Source organism: Galeopterus variegatus, unplaced genomic scaffold, assembly GCF_000696425.1.
Source record: "Galeopterus variegatus unplaced genomic scaffold, G_variegatus-3.0.2 Scaffold362, whole genome shotgun sequence".
NCBI lineage: Eukaryota > Metazoa > Chordata > Mammalia > Dermoptera > Cynocephalidae > Galeopterus > Galeopterus variegatus.
The window spans coordinates 201,329-225,869 of NW_007726473.1; the positions used below are offsets into that span (position 1 = coordinate 201,329).

At 37.4% G+C, this 24,541-nt stretch overlaps 1 protein-coding gene across 2 annotated transcripts in view; it reads left to right on the forward strand.

Moving 5' to 3' along the window:
* Nucleotides 1-24,541, forward strand: part of YAP1 (Yes-associated protein 1) — a 118,400-nt gene that overhangs the window by 89,708 nt on the left and 4,151 nt on the right. Inside the window, exons 5-8 of one of the 2 annotated variants that reach the window (XM_008567988.1) lie at nt 1,217-1,398; nt 17,288-17,418; nt 21,004-21,116; nt 22,963-24,401. In XM_008567988.1, coding sequence (XP_008566210.1) covers nt 1,217-1,398; nt 17,288-17,418; nt 21,004-21,116; nt 22,963-23,201 — 665 coding nt within the window. In that variant the 3' untranslated portion in view covers nt 23,202-24,401. Of the gene's footprint in view, nt 1-1,216; nt 1,411-17,287; nt 17,419-21,003; nt 21,117-22,962; nt 24,402-24,541 lie in introns of those variants that run through there. The other variant, XM_008567987.1, reaches the window with a different exon arrangement.

Consider the following 24,541-nt stretch of genomic DNA (forward strand, 5'->3'; position numbering starts at 1 on the left):
AATAAAAAATTAGAATCAGATGGGAAATGTCAGTAGACAAAGTGGAAAAGTTCTGAGGCAATGTCCTGAGGGAAGAAGATTCTTAGTATATATGATGGACTCTAGGAAAGGCACGTGAGGTTTGTTCAAGTAGTCTCTAAGAAGAGATGTCATTTACCAACTGCCACTATGTTGCAACAGAGGACACATGAAAAATGACCACGGATTTGCTATGTGGCCGCAAGGCCAGTAAGTTACAAGAGCTGTCAGTGTATGTTATTCAGGATTTTTGTAATGAGGTTTATGAGAGATTGGTCTGTAATTTCCTTTCTCTCAGTGTCCTTGTAAGGTATCAAGATTATGCTATCCTCATAAGTGTTGGGAAGTATTTCTTCTTTGTTATGCTCTGGAAGAAGTTATGTAAGATTGGTATTATTTCTTCCTTGAATGTTTGTGAAGCCATTTGAGCCTGGTTTTTCTTTTTAGTGTGTATTAAACATTTAGTAGAAACTGTGACCCAAAATTTCAACATAAAAAGCGGAATGTGTGTCTGAAAAGGTATATCATTCTTATTAAAATTTTCACATACAACTTCCATCTGCTCACTGAGGTTAATCCACAGTTTGATCAGTGTTGTATCAGTGACAGAAATTTACTAGTATAAAAATCCAGTCTATTTCTAACCACCAAATAGTATTATAGGTTCAACTAAAAAAAAAGAGACAAGTCTCTGTCATCCAGATGCTTGTTGACTCATTTGATATGAGCATACATCAGATCATTTTAATCTGCTTGCTTTATTAGGGATATATATATATATATGGATTACATTAATGGTAGATTATTTTGATGGGTTTTGCTGCTCAGAATGCTTTGGCTCAGTTGCTTTGGGTAGTGACTTTTAAAGTAAATTTATATTTTTTTATAATAAATTATATATTCATATCATTCCAACTTTGTAAGTTATTTTAAAAAAAAGTCTCCCTCCAACTCCCAGTATCCTAGCTACAGAGTCATAGATGTTAGTTGCTTTGTTGCTGTTCTTCAATTCATATTCTCTGAATATGCAATATATATTTCTCTTTTTTTTCTTTTTTACACTTTCTATTCTGTCTTAGAGACTGTTCCATATCATTGCATATTACAGCTATCTATTGTTTCTTTTCTGTACATCTTAAGTATTTTCTCTTGTCTTCCTTAACTAGTTTTTCAGGATAGATCTTTTGTTTCATTTCAGCCATGAACCAGAGAATCAGTCAGAGTGCTCCAGTGAAACAGCCACCACCTCTGGCTCCTCAGAGCCCACAGGGAGGCGTCATGGGTGGCAGCAACTCCAACCAGCAGCAACAGATGCGGCTGCAACAACTGCAGATGGAGAAAGAGAGACTGCGACTGAAACAGCAAGAACTGCTTCGGCAGGTGAGGCCACAGGTTAGAAACCAGCCTTCCACTTTTGGGGGTTTGTTTTCCTACATAAAGTTGGGCAAATTTCATTTTAGCATGGATTAGTTACAAAGGAACATTGTCTCTGTAAAACTAGAACAACACAGAAACATTCTATCTAGCTCTGTCTTTGTCTTAGATTCTTGACTGGCCTTTGATCCAGGTGGATTGTAACTTATAAACCTGTATCATAAAGAACTGTTGGGCCATGGTCATTGCAGCTGAGCAAAAATCAAAGGAGGCAAGGACGATTCCTCAAATGTACATGGGATTGTAGATTACTGTATTTCTGGGGATTTCACTAAGGGGAAAACTTGAGACTTCACTTGGGGAGAAACATCTTTTACTTTAAAAGAATTATTTGTGTGTAGGGGGGGTACACCAATATGACATTCCTCAAATGACAGATGATGTTTTAATATTGCCAAATCTAAGAGTTTTCATTTAAAACATAATACAAATTATTCCCAGTTTAGAAGATCCTTAAAATTACCTTCTTAAGGGTATTTTTTCATGTTGGAAAGGGTAGAACCTTACAGCAGAGAACTTGGTGCCCTTTATGATCATTTTCCATCAGTTTTCTTTCAGAAGGTACTGTTGGTCTTTATGTTTTGTAAGAATAGATAATCACTCATCTCAAAATTAATTTTTACATTATCTTATTTCAGAGTGGTTAAATCTAAGTTCAGATATTGGGGATGTGATCTTATGTTAATCAGTATAATTTTTAATTTTATATAAATTTTTTTTGGATAATAAAAACATGGTACAGTAGTGAAATTACACTGGAAATAAAATCTCCTTTTCTTTCCCTAGTTCTTTACTCTGAATGTAAATATGAGTCTCTTGTTTTTGTTTTTATTTTTTTCCAGAGATATTGTGTTTACAGACATAAAATGCATACATCTGTGCTATTTTTTCCCACCTAAATGGTAGCATAGTAGGTAAGGGTAGACATTCAAAAATCATTGTACTCTACATTTGTTACCAGGATGTAGGCATTTAAAGAAACTTTTTTTTTTAAGGGCTGTATTTTAAAAGTGTTATCCGAGTATCATTGAAAATATATAAACTTGCTACTGTTTCTGAACTCTGGTTTGGAATTTGAAGAACTGGTACTTGAGGAATTAATTTAAGCTATGAAATCCCAGACAGACTTGCCTTTAAACTGTTTGTGCTCTGTCAGTAACCTGTCAGTGTAATTCTCGTGTGGTTGGCATCAAAGGTGAGCCATGATAGAGGAAGTAAGGGAGTTTGCGTCAGCATAGAATGTCAGGAAGTGGTCTTTTTTTTTTTTTTTTTTTGGCTGCTAGCCAGTTACAGGAATTGAACCCTGGACCTTGGTGTTAGCAGCACCACGCTCTAACCAACTGAGCTAACCAGCCAGCTCAGGAAGTGGTCTTGAAAGCAATGTTTCTTCATCTGCCATAAAGATGAAGAAAGAAAGCACATTAACATAGTTTATTGTACATCTGACTTTGTAACAAATTATTGTAAAGGAAGGGTATTTTTTCATTTAGATAAAACTTCATTGTCAGAACAAGGTAGCACCATCAAGAATATTACTTGGCTATTAGAAGAAATAAAGCAATTTAAAAGTGTATTTTACAAAGCATGTTTTCACTGTTTGCTTTTCATTTTGTTACTGAGTACTAGTTGGTCAAGTAAATTTAAGTCTCGATTTCACGTATTAATGAAGACTGCCAAAATCAAGAAACCTTAAGAAAAAGTTCTTGAATTGCTAAAATAAAAATCTTGCTGTTTTAAAGATAATTTTTAAAATCTTTTAGAAATGGGCCATGTGTCATTTTGTTATATGCCGTACATAGATCAGCCTGGCTTTTTTTGGTGGGCAAAATGCTGCTACTTGTAAAACTCTTCCTTCCAAAGAATTTTTCTAAACCTATTCTTATTCTTACTCTGGGTGATGGGTCCTGGACAGAATAGCTTCACTACCTTTAAAGGTAACCTCTTTGTTTCTTCTTTGCTACACACTGTGTTGTCTTTTCTTATGTTGAAGTGACAGACCTGCTTTGTTCTCAAACTAATAGTCTATTGCTTAGAATTGTTTTTGTTTTTGTTGTTTAGCAATCAGTATAAATTCAGTACATATATCTTAAGTCTTTTGGGTTCCTGTGAACTTCTTCCATTGAGGGTTTCTCTTATCAGTGAATTATCAAATATATCTTACCTGCTTCATCTAATTTAATACTTAGAAGCAAAGAACCTACCTGACCAGTATCAAATTTTATTTTAGTCCTGACACCTGCAGTCTTGCTGTCCTATCCTCAATGATGTTAAAAACTGCTGAGGTTTTAGTTTTGTTATGTGGTGACTCCATTGGCTCCTGTCTTTCTCAGTCTGCTTCTTCTTGGGTAGCGTGGGAATTCTGTGCTATGGTGATATGTCTGGATACAATTTGTAAGTCAGCCTACACAGCCAAACCATGTGGCTTAAAGTAATTTTTATTCATCTTATCTTTTACTCTTAGGCAATGTGGAATATCAATCCCAGCACAACAAATTATCCAAAATGTCAGGTAGGCTCTTATCTGATATTTTAGCAAGTTTCAGCGGCTGGAAGTCCAAAGTCCAAGGAACATATCTGGTGAAGGCTTTCTTTGGTGATGACTTCTGTGACGGCAGGGTATCACATTGCAAAAACGGTGGAGCAGAGAGTCTGGTTTTGGGTTTTATGGTTAAGTCTTTGATCCATTTTGAGTGGATTTTGGTATATGGTGAGAGGTGCAGGTCTAGTTGCATTCTTCTGCATATGGATGTCCAATTGAAAAACAAAAAAAAGATATTAAATTAGGAAAGAGAGAAACTTGTATTCTAGGGCCTGTCCTTATTGATTAGCTGAGAATATAACTCCAACCCATCTTTCTACCAGTATACTTAAGTTAACATTACTGTTCCCAGAAGGCTACATTAACTGCTCCCTCCCACTCCTCCCAGAGAGCTTCTAACATTCCTTTTGATTCCGTGGAGGTCTTTTTTATTCCACATTTAAAATGTATTATGTCTCAATTGTATATCCTGTCAACCTCAAGGTATGCCTAATTTTTATTTGAATAGCTTAAAATAGTATTTTTAATGATTTAAAGGAATTAATAAGTTGAACACTAACAAAGGTAGTACAGGTTATTTACTTGGGTATGCTAGTTTAGGAAATCTTATTTAGAGTTATAATACTATGAGGAAAAATATAAAAATTATGAGAACAGAGAAGGATTTGCCTGGATAGTGTTTCAGGTTTCTATGTTGGCTTTGTCAACATTTCTCCTTGATGAACCCCGGGAAGCACAGGTTGTGAAGGCATCTTATTTAGACAGAAAGATTGTGGCCATTTTTTCTTCTAACACAGGCATTTGTCTGACTCATGGGAAGGATCTCATTCTTGAACCAAAGAGATTCTGTGTGTTTGGGGTTCATAATAAGATCTGAAGTGATTAGGAGCTAGAGAATCATTGTACTTTTCTTGGATAGGCAGAAGCAACGATAAAACATCTCACATTCTATGTAGCTCATTCTGCACTAGGCTAAATAAGTGCATTGATTTAGAATCAGCTGTAGAAGTGGGAAATCCACTCATTTTGGATACTGCACATTGAAGCACCGTGCCAATAAAATCAGATACAGTCCTCATAGAAACCAGTTAACTTTGTGATAGATGGAAAAGTATTCTTTATCTATCTCGTGAGTGTCTCTATTTAACCAAAAGACCAAGTATGAGAATAACTCATAACAAGTCATCTTCACTAAAGTAGAGCATAGATAATTCTTCTGGGGCCGGCCCGTGGCTCACTCGGGAGAGTGTGGTGCTGATAACACCAAGGCCCCGGGTTCGGATCCCATATAGGGATGGCCGGTTCGCTCACTGGCTGAGCGTGGTGCTGACAACACCAAATCAAGGGTTAAGATCCCCTTACCGGTCATCTTTTAAAAAAAAAAAAAGATAATTCTTCTGATTCTTAATATACATTTAACTGTGAAGAGCAACATATCATTAGATCTTTATAAAGTGAAGATATTTTTTCTTTGCTTTTTCTCTGAAATGTTTCTAAGAGAAGGCTTTTTATTCATGATAAATGAAATGGAAATGAATATCAGAGCAGAAATGAACTCAAATAAGATTTGGGCTCAAGTAAAAAGTCCTCTATGCCAAAAGTGGATGTTGAAATTGTTTCTTTTCTTTTTTTTTCTTCTGAGATTTTTAAGCCTTAAATCTGGTAATAAATTAAATGCTTCTGAGTCTTTATTTCATACTTGAATAGAAGAGTAAATAATTGCTGTAATTAAAATTATCAGAAATTCTTAGATACTTTTTTTAATGGTAAAACTTTAGAAAAGGTGAGACTTATAAGTAATAAGAATTCTAAGATATTCAGATTCTAGAGTTGATTACTTAGATTTGCCTAGACCAGAGCAAGAAACCTGAGAGAGATAGGCTTTTTAATATCCACTTTGCATATGCTGGAGATTAAAATATTAATTTGTAACATGTTTTAGTTGTCAGTGTTATTTACCTGGGACAGTTGTGAAAATGTCAGTATATGTATGAAGTTCCAGTATATGGTTAAATTTGGAGTAGCTCAGATACATGGAATCTGGTGGTATTTATATTAAGCAACCATTTGTGTTTTTCTCATCCTGCGTATTTTCTAGACGACGTTAAGTTAGATGTCAGGAAAGATTTCGCAAAGAAGAGCCATATCTTAAGTGAAGATGGCTTTAAGTAGGGTTTACCAGGATAACCAAGAAAGCCAGAAGAGCTTTTTAGTTTCAAAGAATAGAATATATAAAGGCATAGCTCAATATCTGAGAGCTAGGCACTGTTGTTTGAAGATTTTTCTTTTGGTTTTCTTTTTTTTTTTACTTTTCTAATAGAAATTAGTGCAGCTGAGTTAATAATGAAATCATTGTCATTATTTTATAATTATGTACTGCATATGTTGGGGGTTCTGAAAAGGTATCACACTTCAAAATGTTTATGAATTACTAGATTTAAAAGCTGCCTTTGGGCCGGCCCGTGGCTCACTCAGGAGAGTGCGGTGCTGATAACACCAAGGCCACGGGTTACCGGTCATCTTTAAAAAAAAAAAAAAAAAAAGGGAAGCTGCCTTTAAGTACTTCTGGTAGGATTAACAAATCATGTTTATATTGTAAGACTCTGTGGTCATGTATACTAATGTCAGAATGGGTGAGGTTAATAAAAATTTCTAAGAGATGTGACTCAAATGATATTAAAATATAAAATGTTGAAAAATAAAACTTCAGAGGCATTTATATATCTTCTTAGTTAAATATGGAAATCATTGCCTTAATTTGTTATGGTGTGTTTGTAGAAATTTTGAAAAATTTGTCCTCATAGAGCTTCAGATTTTAATTTTTTTTTTTTTTTTTTTTAAGATGACCGGTAAGGGGATCCTAACCCTTGACTTGGTGTTATCAGCACCACGCTCAGTCAGTGAGCAACCAGCCATCCCTATATAGGATCCGAACCCATGGCCTTGGTGTTATCAGCACCACACTCTCCCGAGTGAGCCACGGGCCGGCCCTAGATTTTAATTTTTTTGATTATTCACAATTTTTATATTTCAAAAGCAATTTCTGTTCTCAGAGAAAAAACTTTTTGAAACTGTAAATATCTTTGCTTTGTGAGACTGAGCATTTATCTCTTAATGTTCTAGTCATATCTTTCTTACACATCAATGTTCCTTTGTAAATTGGAAAGACCTTTTGAGAGAGTAAGTTTAGAAATTCATTCCAGCTTCTGTTTCAAGGTCTTTTGAAAGAAACACTTGAAGGAAAGATAGTCTCTCCCCTCCCCCCAAGTATGAATGTTTTTACCTTCTCTTGTGTTTAATAATGTGGCTGTTAATATCTGGGGTTCCCTAATACCTATGAGATCAAGAGATCAAGTCTAGACTCTGCAACCTGGTTTATGGTCTATGGTCAGTAGCCTTCTCTCTTACTGATTCAGGTTAAGCCAGTTACTCTTCCATTAACTGAGTGTACTCTGCTGCCATGTTGCTATGATTCTGCTCATGAACTTTTCCCCACAGTGAGAACCTTGCTTACCCCCTTCCCTTTTACTGGTTAGGATTCTCTGTTTCACTTATAAGGCCAGGTCAAAACTCAACCCAAGTGGCCTCATCAGAATTCTTGAAACTACCCAGAAAATAAAAACATGCTGTATTATAAAGATGTCTTAACTCGGCAGCCAGTATAATTCAAATTTAGAATGTAACAGTATGATATGGGGCGTGCTGGCCAGTTAGCTCAATTGGTTAGAGTGTGGTGCTGCTAACACCAAGGTCCAGGGTTTGATCCCTGTACCAGCCAGCTGCCCCCAAAAAGAAGAAAAGTGTGGTAGGGCTGGCCTGGTGGCGCATTGCTACAGTGCGCCACTTGGGAGCGTGGCGGCACTCCTGCCGAGGGTTCGGATCCCACATACAGACCGGCCGCTCGCTGGCTGAGCGAGGTGCGCACCGAGGGTTGCGATCCCGTTGCCGGTCACGAAAAAAGACAAAAAGGAAAAAAAAAAAAAAAGAAGGAAAGTGTGGTATTGGGACTATTTTTGTTTCTGAGCAAATGATCCTTCAGTCTTAGAAGTTACACTATGAGCAGTTGGAAGTTGGCAGGTGGAGAGGCAGGTTAGAAGGAGAAAAAAGAAAAAAGAAATTACATTATAAATAACTAATGAATATTATGTAATAAATATGCATCAGGGTCAGTCACTGGTTTAATGAGTGGCAAAACCCACAGTATTACCATTAAGGATGTTGTATTGTGCCATTACCCCTCAATAGTGAAAAGGTTCAGATGTCCACAGTTTTAGTCAAATAGAACAAAATAATACCGGTGTTCAGAGCAATGTGAAAACAATCTCCAGCAATGTTTTCTTTTCCTTCTGAATTTAGTAATTTGGCTTTTTTTCGTACAAACTATTTTCATGTTAGCAGATGCTAAAAAAGCTGTTTCAGGATCCTATTAATGCTTTTTCCAACATTTTCTCCTTTCTCTTTGAAGTCCTAATATTGAATAAATTGTAGATTCATTTGGATGTTTTCCAGTGAATATTTTATATTTTATTTATTTTTATTTATTTTTGTCCTTTTTGTGACCGGCCGCACCGCGCTCAGCCAGTGAGTGCATCACACCAGCCATCCCTATATAGGATCCGAACCCGCGGCGGGAGCACAACTGCGCTCCTAGCGCTGCACTCTCCCGAGTGCGCCACGGGCTCGGCCCTATTTTTTATTTTTAATGGATATGTTGAAAACTTTATATGTAAGGAGGAGAGGATTTACCCTCACACACTGCATTACTCTTATAGGTTATTTCATTTGTTTTATTAACTAAAATTGCCTCTTGCTTGTTATTTGAGCAATGCCATGATAACTTTTATTACTTTGAAGCCATAATTTAGTAACACAAATTAGAAAAGACCTAATTCCAGAAATCTGCCAGAAAGAGTGTTGAATCTCAGGATAGTGCTGGGAACACCAAACTGCAACTCTTTTGGATGTTACTTTTCAAGCGTTTAGGATTATCATAGTTCTCCTAACTGTCTCCAAATACATGTGTATACTTTTTTTAGTCAAAAGGAGTTGTTCTGGGCCGGCCCGTGGCTCACTCGGTAGAGTGCGGTGCTGGTAGCACCAAGGCCCCGGGTTCGGATCCCACATAGGGATGGCCGGTTCGCTCACTGGCTGAGCGTGGTGCTGACAACACCAAGTCAAGGGTTAAGATTCCCTTACCGGTCATCTTTTTTTTTAAAAAAAAAAGAGTTGTTCTGAAGTTGAGGATACTTTGGTAAATGATAAAAACATTAAGAAAAAAAAAAAAGAAACATTGTAAACATTGGCTAAACATTTTAATGACTTTAGAAATAACAAAAAAGTCCATGACTGCTGAAAGCTTTATTGGAAAATGGGATATGGCAGGGTCCCTATTGTGAACAGTTGGAAGAAACGGCTTTTTTTATTTTTAGAATTGTCAACAAAAACTGCTATCACTAAGACAAACTATAAGTTATATATTTTTAGAGTTATTCTCCATTTCTAAATGTGGATTGTCAGTTCACTAAGTTAACCTTCCTTAAACAAATTGATTACCATTCCTTCCTCCTACCCCCCCAAACCCTTCACTCATTTGCCATATGTTACCCAAGAATGGATACACTCTTACATAGCTCACTATTTGCAAAAGACAAAATTGCTTTTTAAGAAAGTGTTTAAAGTTGAGTTGATAGTAAACTCCCCAGTCATTAATTCTTATGTTAATATTTTTATATGTGGTGAATATAATTTGTTTCACTGGGTTCAGTAAGGAAGATTTTTAAAATTTTTGTTGGTATTTAAAGGAAATTATCAAAAACGTCAAATGGGGAGGATTGCATGTAGTTGTTTAGGAAAATAGGCCAACCTTTTTTCCCCCTTCTTAACATATGTCTTTGGAGCTCAGTCAAGTCTAAAAACAGTAACCTCTAGTTCCCACATAAACACACAGGCACACAAAGGGCAGATCTTGGAAGTAAAATGGAAATTTGGAGATGTATCTTACTCCACGCTTTACCTATTCACATTTTGAAGACAGGTGAGCATGAAGTTAGAGCTAATTGAAAAAGAGTTCCTCCCATAACCTATCCTGTTTCCAGTGAGGAACAGTTAAATAATGGGTTTCAATTGTGAGGAATTTCTTGTATTCTTAGCTAAGGATTATTATGAAAGTGAAGGTACTGCATAAAACTAAGAATTCTAGATGTAAAATATTAAAAATTTGTTTCAGGGCCATATAAACCTTTTGCTAGTGACTTTAGAAAAAAAATATTTTAATATGGTTAAGTTCCTTAATCTTAATTTTTTAATAAAAAAATTGTATTTCGTATATACCTCCATTTTACTACATAAGCCTGTATATATCTATGTAGAAAATGCCTATTCTGTTGCAATAAAGCCATTTTATCAAAACAAATTTTAGATAAATATGAACATTATTTTATAACTGGGTAAATCTGGCATAGCTGTTTTAGAAATAAGCCTTGGGACATAACTGGATTGTCTGCAAAACTGATTTCAGTTGAAACATTTCACATTGAAAGTTACGTCTGTCTCTAAGGAGTTTTTGGATTATTTTATCCTGAACACAGTGCCTAAAATTAGAGTACTGAACTAAATATACAAGTTTGTTAAACTTCACTTTTCCCAAAGGTAGTTAAATAGTTTGACAGACATTCAAAAATGGTGAAATAAGCAAGTTATAGGAAACTCAGCCAAAACTTAATCATGCTTCTGTTCTGCATTTCAAAGTTCAAATAGTTCCTTTTGGGTATTCAGCTTTTTTTTTTAAATGAAGCAAGTATTTTTAGCTCATTTTCTTCTGTAATAATACAAAAATGTGGCTTTTCCCATTGAGCTTGTAAATCTTAGCTAATCTGGGACTCAGAGTCAGAACTATCTGCAGTATAAGTAAAACCAATGGACCCAGCTTGGTCTGGAGGGAACTTTCCAGACTGGTTTATAAAGGAAAACTTGAGTTTGACTGCTTTATATAGTGAACTTTTATGGACCCAGGAACCAGGCATGAGCCATTGGCCCTTCTTTTATTTCCCTCCTCTCATTTAAATAGCAATGTAACTTATCATAGGATAAAAAAGACACTTTAAGATAATATATATCTGGTAACGTGTTTTGATCTCACGTAAAATTGATGCTTTGGTTCACTACAGTAGTCTGTAATCTAGAAACACTTAGAATATTTCTAGCTTTTTAAATTCTTGGGGTATCCAAGAGAATTGAAAGTATCTATACAAAGCCAAAATTTAGAAACAGCCCAAACGTCTTATCAACAGATAAAAATTATAGTATATACATACAATGGAATACAACTATCCCTTGTTATCCATAGGGGATTGCTTCCAGGACCCTCCTCAGATACTAAAATCTGAGGATGTTCAAGTCCTTTTATAAAATGGCTTAGTATTTGCGTATAACCTATGCATATGGCTCCAATATACTTTAAATCATGCCTAGATTACTTGTAATACTTAATACAATGCTGGCATTTGCGTGTACACAATGCAAAAGTAGTTCACATCATGTGCCAAATTCAAGTTTCACGTTTTGGGACTTTGTGGAATTATTTTTTAAAGAATATTTTCAATCCACAGTTGGTTGAATCCATGGATGTAGAGCCCATGGATGTGGAGGGCTGACCTAGTAATAAAAAGTAGTAAACTATTGGGGCCGGCCCGGTGGCGCACTGCTACAGTGCGCCGCTTGGGAGCGTGGCGGCGCTCCTGCCGAGGGTTCGGATCCCACATACAGACCGGTTCCCGCTCACTGGCTGAGCGAGGTGCGGGTGCGACGCCGAGGGTTGCGATCCCGTGTCCGGTCCGGTCCGGTGCGGGCACGACACTGAGGGTTGCGATCCGTTGCCAGACACGAAAAAAGACAAAAAAAAGGGGAAAAAAAAAAAAAAAGGGAAAAAAAAAAAAAAAGGGAAAAAAAAAAAAAAAGGGAAAAAAAAAAAAAAAGGGAAAAAAAAAAAAAAAGGGAAAAAAAAAAAAAAAAAGGTAGTAAACTATTGATACAACGTGAATGAATCTTAAAACTGTGCTAGGTGGAAAAGAATACATGCAATGATTCCATTTATAGAAAATTTTATAAAATACCAACTAATCTATAGTGCAAAAAAAAAGTAGATCATTAATTTCTGAGGGTGGGAGTAGGGGAGGTGGAAAGTAGCAGGAGAAAATTTTGGGGGTGGTGATTATCTTGATTGTAGTGGTAGTTTCACAGGTATACATATATTTCAAAACTCATCAAATTGTCCACTTCATGTGTAATTTATTGGGCATCAATTACACATCAGTAAAGCTGTTTAAAAAGTACTTTGGGTGTCTATCAATCCTGTTCTATTTGCTATAACTAGAAATTTCAAAACTCAGTATGGTGTCTATAATCTATACATATATTATTTGTATCATTGTCTTTGTCACATTATGTTTGTTTCTGTGCCATATTTTTCCTTATTTGATTAATAATGCTAACACCCTCCCGCCACCACCGTAAATAAAGCAGCCTTTTTTTGTTGATCCTGACAAGTTCAGTTTATGTGAATCCTTAGGTTACTTACTCTTAATCATGGCTCAAATAGAGGGTTGATGAAAAGAGGGTTTCCCTAGCCCTTCAGGGCTTTGAATATCTCCTTAGGTAACTTGGAATGATTTACCTTATTTATTCACATCTCTTAAGTTAACTTTCTTTGTAAATCTGGGTGATAGGTTCTTCGTAACTGCTAGCAGAAATTCAGATGTTAAATGAAGCAAAAAGTAAAGTTTTGACAGCTTTGAGCAAGCATAGTGGCAAAATTCAAAGTGGAAAAGACATGGAGAGTCTGATCTGCACAATTGAAAAAGTGGAAACTAACTTTAAAAAGCTAAAGTAAAAAGTTATAAAAAGAATGTGAAAATGAAAACCATTTCAGGTGTTTCAGTAATGGTTGACAGGTTAGGGTCGTGTACTTGCTTTGTGTTGCAAGGAGTTCAAAAACTAAACAAACAAACATGAGCATGCCTTCTTTGACTAAAAGCAAATGAGGGTCTTCAGGATATTTGCAAACACTGTTTGAAAGAACCACAGCTTTGTCAACACAACCCTAGGCATCAGCATCATCCAGAGCCTATAATTTTATTTGTTGTAAAGTTTATTGCTAATTGCATCCTCCTATTTTAAGAGCAATTTAGATTCTTCAAAGTACAGTCATCCCTTGGTATCTGTGGGAGATTGGTTCAGGATACCAAAATTCTCAAATCTCTTATATAAAATGGTGTAGTAGGAAGAAGGGGAGAGCCAGCGTCTAGTCTAGAAGACACCCTCATTGTAAAGACCTGAGTCAAGAAGTTGCTTAGAATCTTTTCTCAGCTTGTTACATTGCGAAATATTTCTTACATATTGAAGAGCATGTAAAAAAAAGTATATGTACAGGTTAAAGAATAACAATAAAGCAAATACCCTGGGGAAAAAATAAAATGGTGTAGTATTTGCATATAACTAGGCACATCTTCCTGTATACTTTGAACCATTTCTATATTTATAATATCTAATATGACATAAATGCAATGTAAATAGTTGTTATACTGTATTGTTTAGGGACTAATGACAAGAAAAAAAAGGTCTGTGCGTATTCAGTACAGATGCAACCATCTGTCCGTGTCCTTGAATCCACAGATGTGGAATGCACCAAAACAGAGAGCTGACTATATTAGAAGTGATTGTTTCATGCTCCAAAACAATCTAGTCATTCACTCTGCTCTTAAGGGGCACAGAAGAAATAAAGAAATAATATTGTATAATAAGTGCTATGATCATGTTCCGTATGCTGAGGGTGTTAAAGACATGATATCTGTGTGTCTAATCCAATCTCAAAATGGAGATGGGATCATTATGGAGAGTTACCTAAGGTGGTGTCATCACCAGGTCTTAAATAATAGGGAAGAAAGAAGAGTGTTCTAGACAAGAACCACAAGTGGAAAGACATGGTACTAAGACTATGTGTCTTCCTACCTACCTGTAGGGAGTGGACTATCATTGTTCTAAAGTTACTTGTCATTTTGCAAGATGAGAGTAGAAGGGGTCAAAGATAAGAGGATACAGAGAAAACAAATGGAAGGGATCCCCAGAAGCACTGGGAAAGTAGGTTAGCCTTTAACAGGAGGAGGGAAAACAAACTCATTTTCTGACACTAGAAGGAAAGTTATAAAGATGAGTGTGAGTGAAGATACCTTCGAGGGGAGCAGGGAGAGGTGACAGGAGGAGCCAGAAAATTGTAGATTGTGACTGATGACTTCACTGTTCTTATTTAAATGGGAGAGAGGTGGAAATAGACTTGACTTAATAGGGGCTTGAGAGACTGCCATATTCACAGTAGTGGCCATGAGGATGTGAAAAAAAACAGACCAAGGATAAAAAAAATTTTTTTTTAATCAGTGTATGGTACTCAGAGCCTAACCAAGACTGAAGACTTAATTTGTAATGATAACATTCTGGATATTTTTGTGGTTTTTCCTTAACATTTCTTATCAATCTCAATATAAAAATGAAGCAAACACATTTTAGCATTGATTTAGGGTTAGGATTTGCTGAGCTAAGATAAAATTATATGTACAAGAGGAATCCGAAAGGTGCTCATGCATATTTCAAATGATCAATAATGAAAGCTTGTAGGGACTGAGGAAGAAATAAGAAACTAGAAGGGAGTCAATAAGCTGGAATAATAACGAGAGAAGGGTCTAGAGTCTCTGAGGTTGGAGGGCTTGTAGGGTGGAAGTGAGGTCCTGCAGGAACTGGGTGGAAAGAAAAAATGTGGCCAGAAAGTGGGATAAATGGATGTAAGATTTCTGGGAGAGAAATTTCTAAGCCAGTTCCAGGATGTGACTGAGAGAGTTAATGACTGAAATACAGTGGTGAAGAGGTCAGTACCCTTGCAATTTAAAAGAGATCAGGAATTTCAAAACTGGGTTATTACGTGTGTACAAGAAGCAATTAACCTGGTATGGGAGAAGGCATATACTACTTAGGCATTCGGCTGAGTCTGTGGATCCCTTCTCAGAATATTGGGGGTTTTTGATGTGTAGGATAAAATGTATAGAATTACAAGAAAAGGAATTGTTATTGATACAGTTATCAAAATAGTAAATAAAAATTTGTGGTGACTTGTGCTTCTTTATTGTATAAATAGCACATTGAAATACTAATGAGCATAAGAGGTATTTTAAGATATTTGTAACAATTATGATGTCACAAGAAAGTATCTGTCTTATATTGATGAAAAGTCAGTAGTACAGTGAATACTGCTGTTTGTTGCCCATATTCATAATTGAAGAAAGTGCAAAATTTAACTTAGAGATTAGCAAAAATTAAGGCGTAAACTTCCTTCCTCATTTAAGTTCAGAGACCCTCTGAATTTTCTAATTATCCTCTGGTTAAGAAACCCTGGTTTAAAGGATGGTATATCCATGGGCCGGCCTGTGGCTCACTCGGGAGAGTGTGGTGCTGATAACACCAAGGCTACGGGTTCGGATCCCATATAGGGATGGCCGGTTAGCTCACTGGGTGAGCATGGTGCTGACAACACCAAGTCAAGGGTTAAGATCCCCTTACCGTTCATCTTTTTTAAAAAAAAATAAAAATAAAAAAATAAAGGATGGTATATCCAGAAGGCATAAACCTGAATAGAAAGAAGTGGTTTTTGCATGAGGGAGAGAAATCGTAGTCCAGAAATGGCAGTGTAGAGCTAGGAAAATATTTCGACACCTCCGGGTCCTGTGGTGATTATGGGGGTGAGTGGGCTGGAGATGGTGGGGCTATGTCTCAGGGAGCAGACTTGGCTCAGGAAAGCTGCTGAAGTGGTGTGGGGTGAGTGGGGCAGTGTCCTTTGTGATAAAAAACCATATTTTATTTTGTTTTATTTTATTTTATTTTATTTATTTATTTTGTGACCGGTAATGGGGATTGCAACCCTTGGCTTGGTGTCGCCCGCACCGCGCTCAGCCAGTGAGCGCACCGGCCATCCCTATATAGGATCCAAACCCGTGGTGGGAGCGCCACCGCGCTCCCTAGCGCTGCACTCTCCCGAGTGCACCACGGGCCGGCCCCATATTTTAAATCAAACCAAAAAGTGGAAAGAAAGGAAGCTGTTGCTCGGGCAGAAATAATGTTTATGAGAGCTAGAGAGTTGTAGTGAAAATTCTTAGGAAGATAAGGAACAGTGAACAGATGAAAAGGAGAGAGAAGGAACAGGGTAGTAATGAAGGTGTTAGGGGTTGGTCGGAGCGAGATGAACCCGCCTCAAGGTCTTGGGCAAAGACTGAGGCCCAGGATGTTTGGAAGCCTGTTGAGCTGGGCCTCCTGGAACCATCAGAGTAGCAGCCCATAGCCCTTGCTCAGGTTTCTAGGTAGAAATCCTGCTGAGAAATTGTTGTATATCCCTGAAGATATTTTACCCAATTTTAAATATTATGGTTATGGTGGAAAAACTTTGGGGTCATGTTTTTACTCTTTTTTCCTCTCTCCGTGCTATACAGCTCAAGATTAAAAAAAAAAAAACAAAAAAACCTGAAATCAAGTGAGACACTTAAGAGCAAAATGTAAAACAGTGTTAGGGGTGGATGGGAGGATTGGTGTCTTATAGTAAGTAAATCATCAAATGTTGTTCTTCCTCCTTTGTTTTTATTGCTGGTGCTGAACACACAAAACCATATGAGAGTTGGTGAATAAAAATAAACGTTAAGAGTTATATTTTTAAAGATCATACTTGCCAGTCCACCCCAAAGGAGAATTTGGGAGTATCTGCCAGAGTAAGGAAAATAACAAGATGAAACTAAGTATCAAATTATGTGGGGGTGGGGGGTTGATATAACCAGACAAACTTTCAATTTATGTAACTTAATTATCAATCACTTGGGGCCGGCCCGGTGGCGCACTGGATAGTGCGTCGCTTGGGAAGCGCGGCGGCGCTCCCGCCCGAGGGTTCGGATCCCACATACGGACCGGTTCCCGCTCACTGGCTGAGCGAGGCGCGGGGGCAACACCGAGGGTTGCAATCCCGTTGCCGGTACCCAGTCCGGTACGGGGGCAACACTGAGGGTTGCGATCCGTTGCCGGACACGGAAAAAGACAAAAGACAAAAAAAAATTATCAATCACTTGAATTAGAAAAACTTTGCCATTCTGATTGTGAAATATAATAAATTTAAAATAGATACACATTTACCTTAATGTGCATTTTATTTCTTTAAACTTAATGATAAATGTGTTTGTGTTCGTGTGTTTTGTTTTTGGTTTTGTTTTTGTTTAGGAATTAGCTCTCCGTAGCCAGTTACCAACACTGGAGCAGGATGGTGGGACTCAAAATCCAGTGTCTTCTCCCGGGATGTCTCAGGAATTGAGAACAATGACAACCAATAGCTCAGATCCCTTTCTTAACAGGTTGGTAAGAGTTACTACTGGCCATTATCTGAAAAAGATCATAGCTTTAAGGTCATTCTGCTTTCATGCTTGTGATAGGCTGTTTTGAACATGTGTGTGGGCCAAAATCCATAGCTGTAAATGAATCTCTGCACAAATGGCCAGTACAACAAAAGTTGCAGATTAAAAGCCGTCTCCTATGAGAGGAAGTGAGCTGTTCAGACTTGTAGAGGGAGTACTTACTCAAAGTCACAGCGTGTTTGCTTCTGCCTATACCGTTGACTAACAGTTGCTTAAAATTACAGACTCATGAAAGAACATGTGAATGCCTTTTTATGTGAAAGCAAATGAACTGCATCTTAATCCTACATAGGATTGCATTGGAAGGAATTTTCCACATAGCTGTTCAATCAGAGAGGTTTTACCCAGCAGCACTATAAGGCCTCATGTTCTTAAGGGCTATAGTTCAAGGAAATAAAATGTAAGGTTGTGCCTCTTTCAAAATATGCATTAAGATTAATCGCAGTATTTGAAAATAATATCGCTTAAGGTAAGGGTGCTTCTTTGTGAGCTACCACAAATCTTGGGTTTCAAGCAGATTGCAATATTATGTAAACTGCTATGTTTGAAAACTGCAAGCTGAAACAGGTCCTATTCTTTGCCTAGAAAGCTATTTGAAATTAAGATTCAACTAAAATTCATTCTTCTAGATTATAAAATATCTATGGAGTTTAAATTTTTTTTAAATATGGGGATACTTTGTGCTTTTGATCATTTTTCTAACCAATTTTAAATAACACACTTTTAACAATATTTAAAGGTATTTTCGTTTAGGAAAGCTATTATACCACTCCTTCAGTTCTCACCAATTGAATTGAAAACTTTAAGGAAAAACAAGATATCTTATCCTAAAAATATTTAGTACAGTAGAATTTCCCATCATTTGCTCTTAAGATTAGTGCTGGTAGCCTAGTTGGGAGGTTTGATTTTGAAGGTCATCTAAAATGTAGTTTAAGTTTGTATTTACTCTTCTGACACACACAGTTTAAAGTTCTGTCTAAAACTGAGAGTATTTATACAAGATTATAGTTCTGAATTTAAACTGAGACTAATTAGGAAAGGTCATAGCCACAGAACTTTTTTTTTTTCCTCTACAAGGAAAATTTCAGATCAATATAATTTCAGTACCTATCCCATTGAAGGCCTGTATTAATCCAGGGATAAAATTGATAGGCTTCATATCCTTCTGACAGTCATTTATGAAGATGCTTTCTTAAAACTTTTGATGAGAACTGGGCTACAGTTTGAGGTCCTATTTTCTGGTAAGATCACAGAGTGGCAGATAATCAATGTTATTAGTCTAAGGGCAGAATCATGTTTGTTCTCTGTCATACCCCAGTTTCTAAAGCATACATCTGACTATGACACTTAAAAAAAAAAAAAAAAAAAAAAAAAAAACTATTGCTTACCTTTTGATTTATACACATTCCTCAAGCTCTGAACACTTTTTCCCCTAATTTGCCATGAAGCTGACTCTTCCTAGTATTACAAAATCCTCTTACCTTCCTTTCAGTCTGAGATTATTCAATACCACCTCAGGTGTTTCTCTCCATGAAACCTTTCCCCTGCACTGTTCAAGCTCCCTCTTCTTTGTTCTGAAAGCAGTCTGTGCACACAGCTCATGTAGCCCTTGTATATGATTCATTACTATATTTTTTCTTTTCCTTCCTCAAAGTGGCAAGCCTCTCAAAAGTATCACTTGTAGGTGGTAGGGGTTGGAGGGGGGGGGTTGTTAACCTCTGTATCCTCAGACTCTAGTCTAATTCCTATCATATAGTAGCAGATGCTCACTGAATGTTTATTGAATCAGTAGGTGCTGCAGGAGGTGGAGTTCTGCAGGAAAAAGGCCCAGGAACATCCAATGTGCTTCCCCTGTGGTTTGGAATGAACTCTATACAACTCTGTAAATTCAGCTATTCTGTAACGAACTCCAGTGTCTGATGTGTGCTCAATGCTTAGCAGTGGGAATACTGATAAATAGGGTCAGGCCCTTGTCCCAGATCAGGGCAGGCAAAATATAAACAAACCACATCCTTCTCATACATGGCTACATTGTATACTAATGGTCTCAGAGGCAAATTTGTGTTTTCTTGGATCTATGTGAGGCTTTTTTTTTTTTTTTTTACTGACCGGTAACGGGATCACAACCCTCGGTGTCGCGCCCGTACCGGGGACCGGCAACGGGATCGCAACCCTCGATGTTGCGGCCGCACCGCGCTCAGCCAGTGAGTGGGAACCGGTCTCCACTTGGGATCCGAACCCTCGGCGGGAGCGCCACCACACTCCCAACCGGCGCACTTCTCCAGTGCGCCACCGGGCCGGCCCTATGTGAGGCTTTTTAATCTTGCCAAAACCTGGCAGAAGCTTGGAATAAAACGGTGGTTGCAATATACAGAGTGAGAGGGAAAGGACAAGGCAAAAGAATTGAGTAATTAAGGGAAGAAATTTGGGTTACCGAGCTATTAATCTTGAGCAGTTGTTAAAGCTTGTTTTTAAAGCTTAGTTGTTTTTTGTTTTTTAACATTTGAGTTAAACAGCTGCTTAGATGTCTAAGCTGTGAGGAAAGTTAAATTTCACATTCATATTCACATACCATTGAGAATAACAGTTGCCTTGATTTTACACTTTTCCATAAGATTTTCTAGAATTAAGAGAACTCAAACTTTTACAGTCAGTGCCAGCTGATGTCTATTTGCTACTACCTTAGTAAAGTGTTCTATTTATGAAAATAATGATCTGAGGATATTTCCCATACCTGAATATAAATCTGGTTTATATTTCTTTTAGCATAAAGTAAAAATCTGTCTTGACTCACGTTTTTCTCTCAAGGGATGTACCTTGTAGGGGTTTTTTTGTTTTTGTTTTTTTTTTTAATCTTTCCTTCAACTGGAGCTATAAGGCCTCCTGTCTTTTGCTGAGGTGTTTGGGTTTTTTTCCCCCCTAAACAGAAGCAAGGAGATCAAGCTACCTACGGGAATTCTTATCTTATCGGCAGTGACTTATCTATTTTGGCCCAGTCCAAAAAGGAATTCTGGTTATTTATGTTGGGTTGATTTTTCCTTGGCTTACGTTCTCTACATGAGAGCTAGGAATTTAACATGAGTCTAGTACAGACCTGCATTACCGCCCACCTAGAGTTTGTGTTTTGACCTCTCTACATGTGCTACCACCACTTGGGGAATTGAGACCTTGGAACAAGTGAGCTATGTGGATCCCCCCTAGATTCAAATGGTATTGTGGAGAATTTTCTGTCAGCTAGGAAAACTAACTGGGTCTTTTTTCCTTACTGCCACCAAGCACAGAACCTTAGGAGAGATGTTGGCCCCTTAGAGCTGCCAGCTTCAATTAGGATTAACTTGTCTATTTCACTTCATAGCACAAGGGCTGCGTATGGCCTTGAAGGAGGGTGCTTGTTTCAGACGTTGCAGAGCTGGAATTTTCACTAATCCTCTTTGAGAATCATGTTAGTACTCAGCAGTTATTTCTTTTTTGCCTTGAATTGATTTTTTAATTTTTGTGTTTGTCTTTAACTGTCATTTTTTGTAGTGGCACCTACCATTCTCGAGATGAGAGTACAGACAGTGGACTAAGCATGAGCAGCTACAGTGTCCCTCGAACCCCAGATGACTTCCTGAACAGCGTTGATGAGATGGATACAGGTTGGTATTCCTTATTCCTCTTAGCAACCTATCTCGCAATCAGATATAGTCATATTATCACCAGGTTTAGTAAGCCATTGTGAGCAAAGATTATTCAGAACAAAATCAATTATAATTCTGTAAACTTCAATTCAGATTGAGCCTGCTTTGTTTCTACATGATGTCAGTAATTTAATTCTATTCCTGGTTTTTAAATATCATGGATTGGATATCTTTCATGGATTGGATATCTTAGCTCTCTGAATAAAACCGATATGATTGATTTTAGCATGTTAGAAAGAGATTTCTCTGTGTGATTCATTGTCTGCCTATGAGGGGTTTTGGTCCAACTTAGGTGTTATGAGGCCCAGGAAAGCTGAGAAAGGCTAGGTGGTGGGGCCCACCTACTTCATTGTTAGAATGATCGGAGAGGTCTTGCAAGAACTAAGGAAAACCTGACTCATAGGGGGTAATTAAGGAACCATTTATCCTGTGGCTTACTTGGTGACCATTTTCCTTTAGTTGACAACTGTTAGAGTACATGAATTGGCAGGAAAATGGAGCATTTGTCTAGCTAACTAGCTCTTTAGCTGACTGCTTCTCTTCTGAAAGCATTTGGTAAGTCTTTTGTGCCTGCGCTCATCCACCTCATGGCTTTGATGCTTCCTGGAATCTACACCACCCCTTCCTCTCTGCTTATCTAGATTTTAAATTATCCTTGGGAGCCACTTCATATCCATCTCATGCATAACACCTTTCCTTACATCTGTAATCTATTTCTCTCTTCTCTAAACCCCTATACACTTCATGGTTTATATTAGTTTTTCTGAAAACATGATCTATTGAAGCTCTGAGGAATGTTAATGTTATACACAAAAAAGATTCTATGGCTACATAAGTTTGGGAAACATAGAAACAAGGTGTATTAGTCCGTTTCTATTGCTTATAACAAAATACTTGCATCTGGGTGATTTATAAGAAGACAAAATTTATTGCTTACAGTTTCAGCGGCTGGAAGTCCAAAGTCCAAGGAACACATCTGGTGAAGGCTTTCTTTGGTGGTGACTTCTGTGACGGCAGGGTATCACATTGCGAAAACAACGGAGCAGAGAGTCTAAACTCCTCTTCACACTTTTTCTAACGCCCTCAGAGCCATGTCCCTGACCACCATTATCAATCTATTCACTACTGCAAGGTCATAGAATCTAATCACCTCTTCAAGGCTCCACCTTTCAATTACCATAATAGGATTTCCCACCCTCAGCAGTTACAGTGGGGATTAAGCCTCACTGAGGTTGGAGCGGGTGCATCCAATCTATGGTACAAGGCTAGGAAGATTTACTTATTTAAGGACTTCTGGAAGGCTTGTTTTGCTATTATGAGTGTGAATCTCCAAGAGCAGAATAGAGTATTCATGCCATCCTTTTGTTTCATATTAGTGTTCCCCAAAGTGTATGTAAGGGAAAGGTAGTCTATACCATTCATTTTATGTTTAATGTTATAATGGTGGTGCATATCTGGAAGACAGAGTAATGATGCTGTTGTAAAGTGTACTTGTTCTTTCTCCACCTGCTGCATGTAATGCTTTAAGGGATTTTTTTTTTTTAATGACCCCCTTCAGTGCTCAGCACATAGTAAGAAGCAGTCAAGTTGTTGGTTGAATATCTGAACAAATGTTGATGCAAAGGTAAACTTGCCATTGTCATTTTGTTATCTGTGGGTTGTTTGGCCTAAAATAAACACGGCATCAGTTCAGGTCAGTCAGGAGTGCTTTTCTTTATGCACTTCTGTATGCTCATATGATACAGCTCTGATGTTAGCTTTTCAAAAAGGACCTTATTATCTCTCTCTTCTCTGTTCCAACTAGGTGATACTATCAACCAAAGTACCCTGCCCTCACAGCAGAACCGCTTCCCAGACTACCTAGAAGCCATTCCTGGGACAAATGTGGACCTTGGAACACTGGAAGGAGATGGAATGAACATAGAAGGAGAGGAGTTGATGCCAAGCCTGCAGGAAGCTTTGAGTTCTGACATCCTTAATGACATGGAGTCTGTTTTGGCTGCCACCAAGCTAGATAAAGAAAGCTTTCTTACATGGTTATAGAGCCCTCAGGTAGACTGAATTCTAAATCTGTGAAGGATCTAAGGAGATAAGACATACATACCTGAAATTTCCAAATAAGCCAGTTGCAATTTTCTGGCTAAAACAGAAAAAGATGAACAAACGTCCAGCAAGATTCTTTCATCCACTATTTTGCTCTTCCTTGTCCATTGCTGCTGTTAATATATTGCTGACTTCTTTCACAGTTGGCTCTAAAGAATCAAAAACAAACAAACAAAAAAACCTTTTTTGTTTCTTTTGCTATTGTAACTACTGTTCATTTTGGGGGCTGGGGGAAGTGAGCCTGTTTGGATGATGGATGCCATTCCTTTTGCCCAGTTAGATGTTCAACAGTCGTTGTAACTAAATACTCAGACTTGGAAGTCAAATGCTTCATGTCACAGCATTTAGTTTGTTCAAGCAATTGTTTCTTCAGCTGCCTTTGGCAAGTGGAAAAACATGACTTACTGGTCTGACAAGCCAAAAATGTTGTATCTGATATTAAGTACTTAATCCCGATTCGAAGAGATAGCTAAAACCAAGGCTGAAGACTGTTTTACTTTCAGTGTTTTTTTTTTTTTTCCCCTCCTAGTGCTATCATTAGTCACATAGTGACCTTGATTTTGTTTTAGGAGCTTATAAGGCATGAGACAATTTCCATAGAAATATATTAATTATTGCCACATACTCTAGTGTAGGTTTTGGTGGATATTTTTGTGGGTGTTTTTTTTCCCCCCTTTTTTCGGTTGGTTGGTTGGTTGGTTTTGTCGGACCCTAGGCAAATTATCATATTAGTGAATCTGTTTATAGTTGTAGCTTGGGACAATTATTATAGTTTTTTTGGTAAAATCTATATTTCTTGTTTTTTTACCATTTTATTTAAATCTTGATTATCTGCTCTCTCTATATATATATATACACACACACTTACAATGTTTTTAATAGTGTGATAGTGGAATGTATCTTTTTTTTTATGGTTTCCATACTTTCCAATTTATTTTTAAAATGGTAGCTTTGAATGTATGCATTTAAAATACACAACTAGTAGTTTATATTTCACAGGTAGTTTAAATCTGGTTGGGGCAATCTGCAGATGTTTGGGGTAGATTAATGTTCTAGAAAGGGCTATTACTATGGATAGTGCTTAGAGGAGTACTTTCTGCCTTCTGGGCACACAATAAATATTATCTGATGAATTGGAAAGGAGCAAAAAAGAAATGGCTTTATTTCCCTCTTGGACTCCCTTGGACTAATTTTGAGTTTTGATGGGAAATTACTTAGTTGGTTCAAAATGTACATGACAGAAGTAAGCTTTATAGTGGTTTACCTTCCTTTAGCTTTGG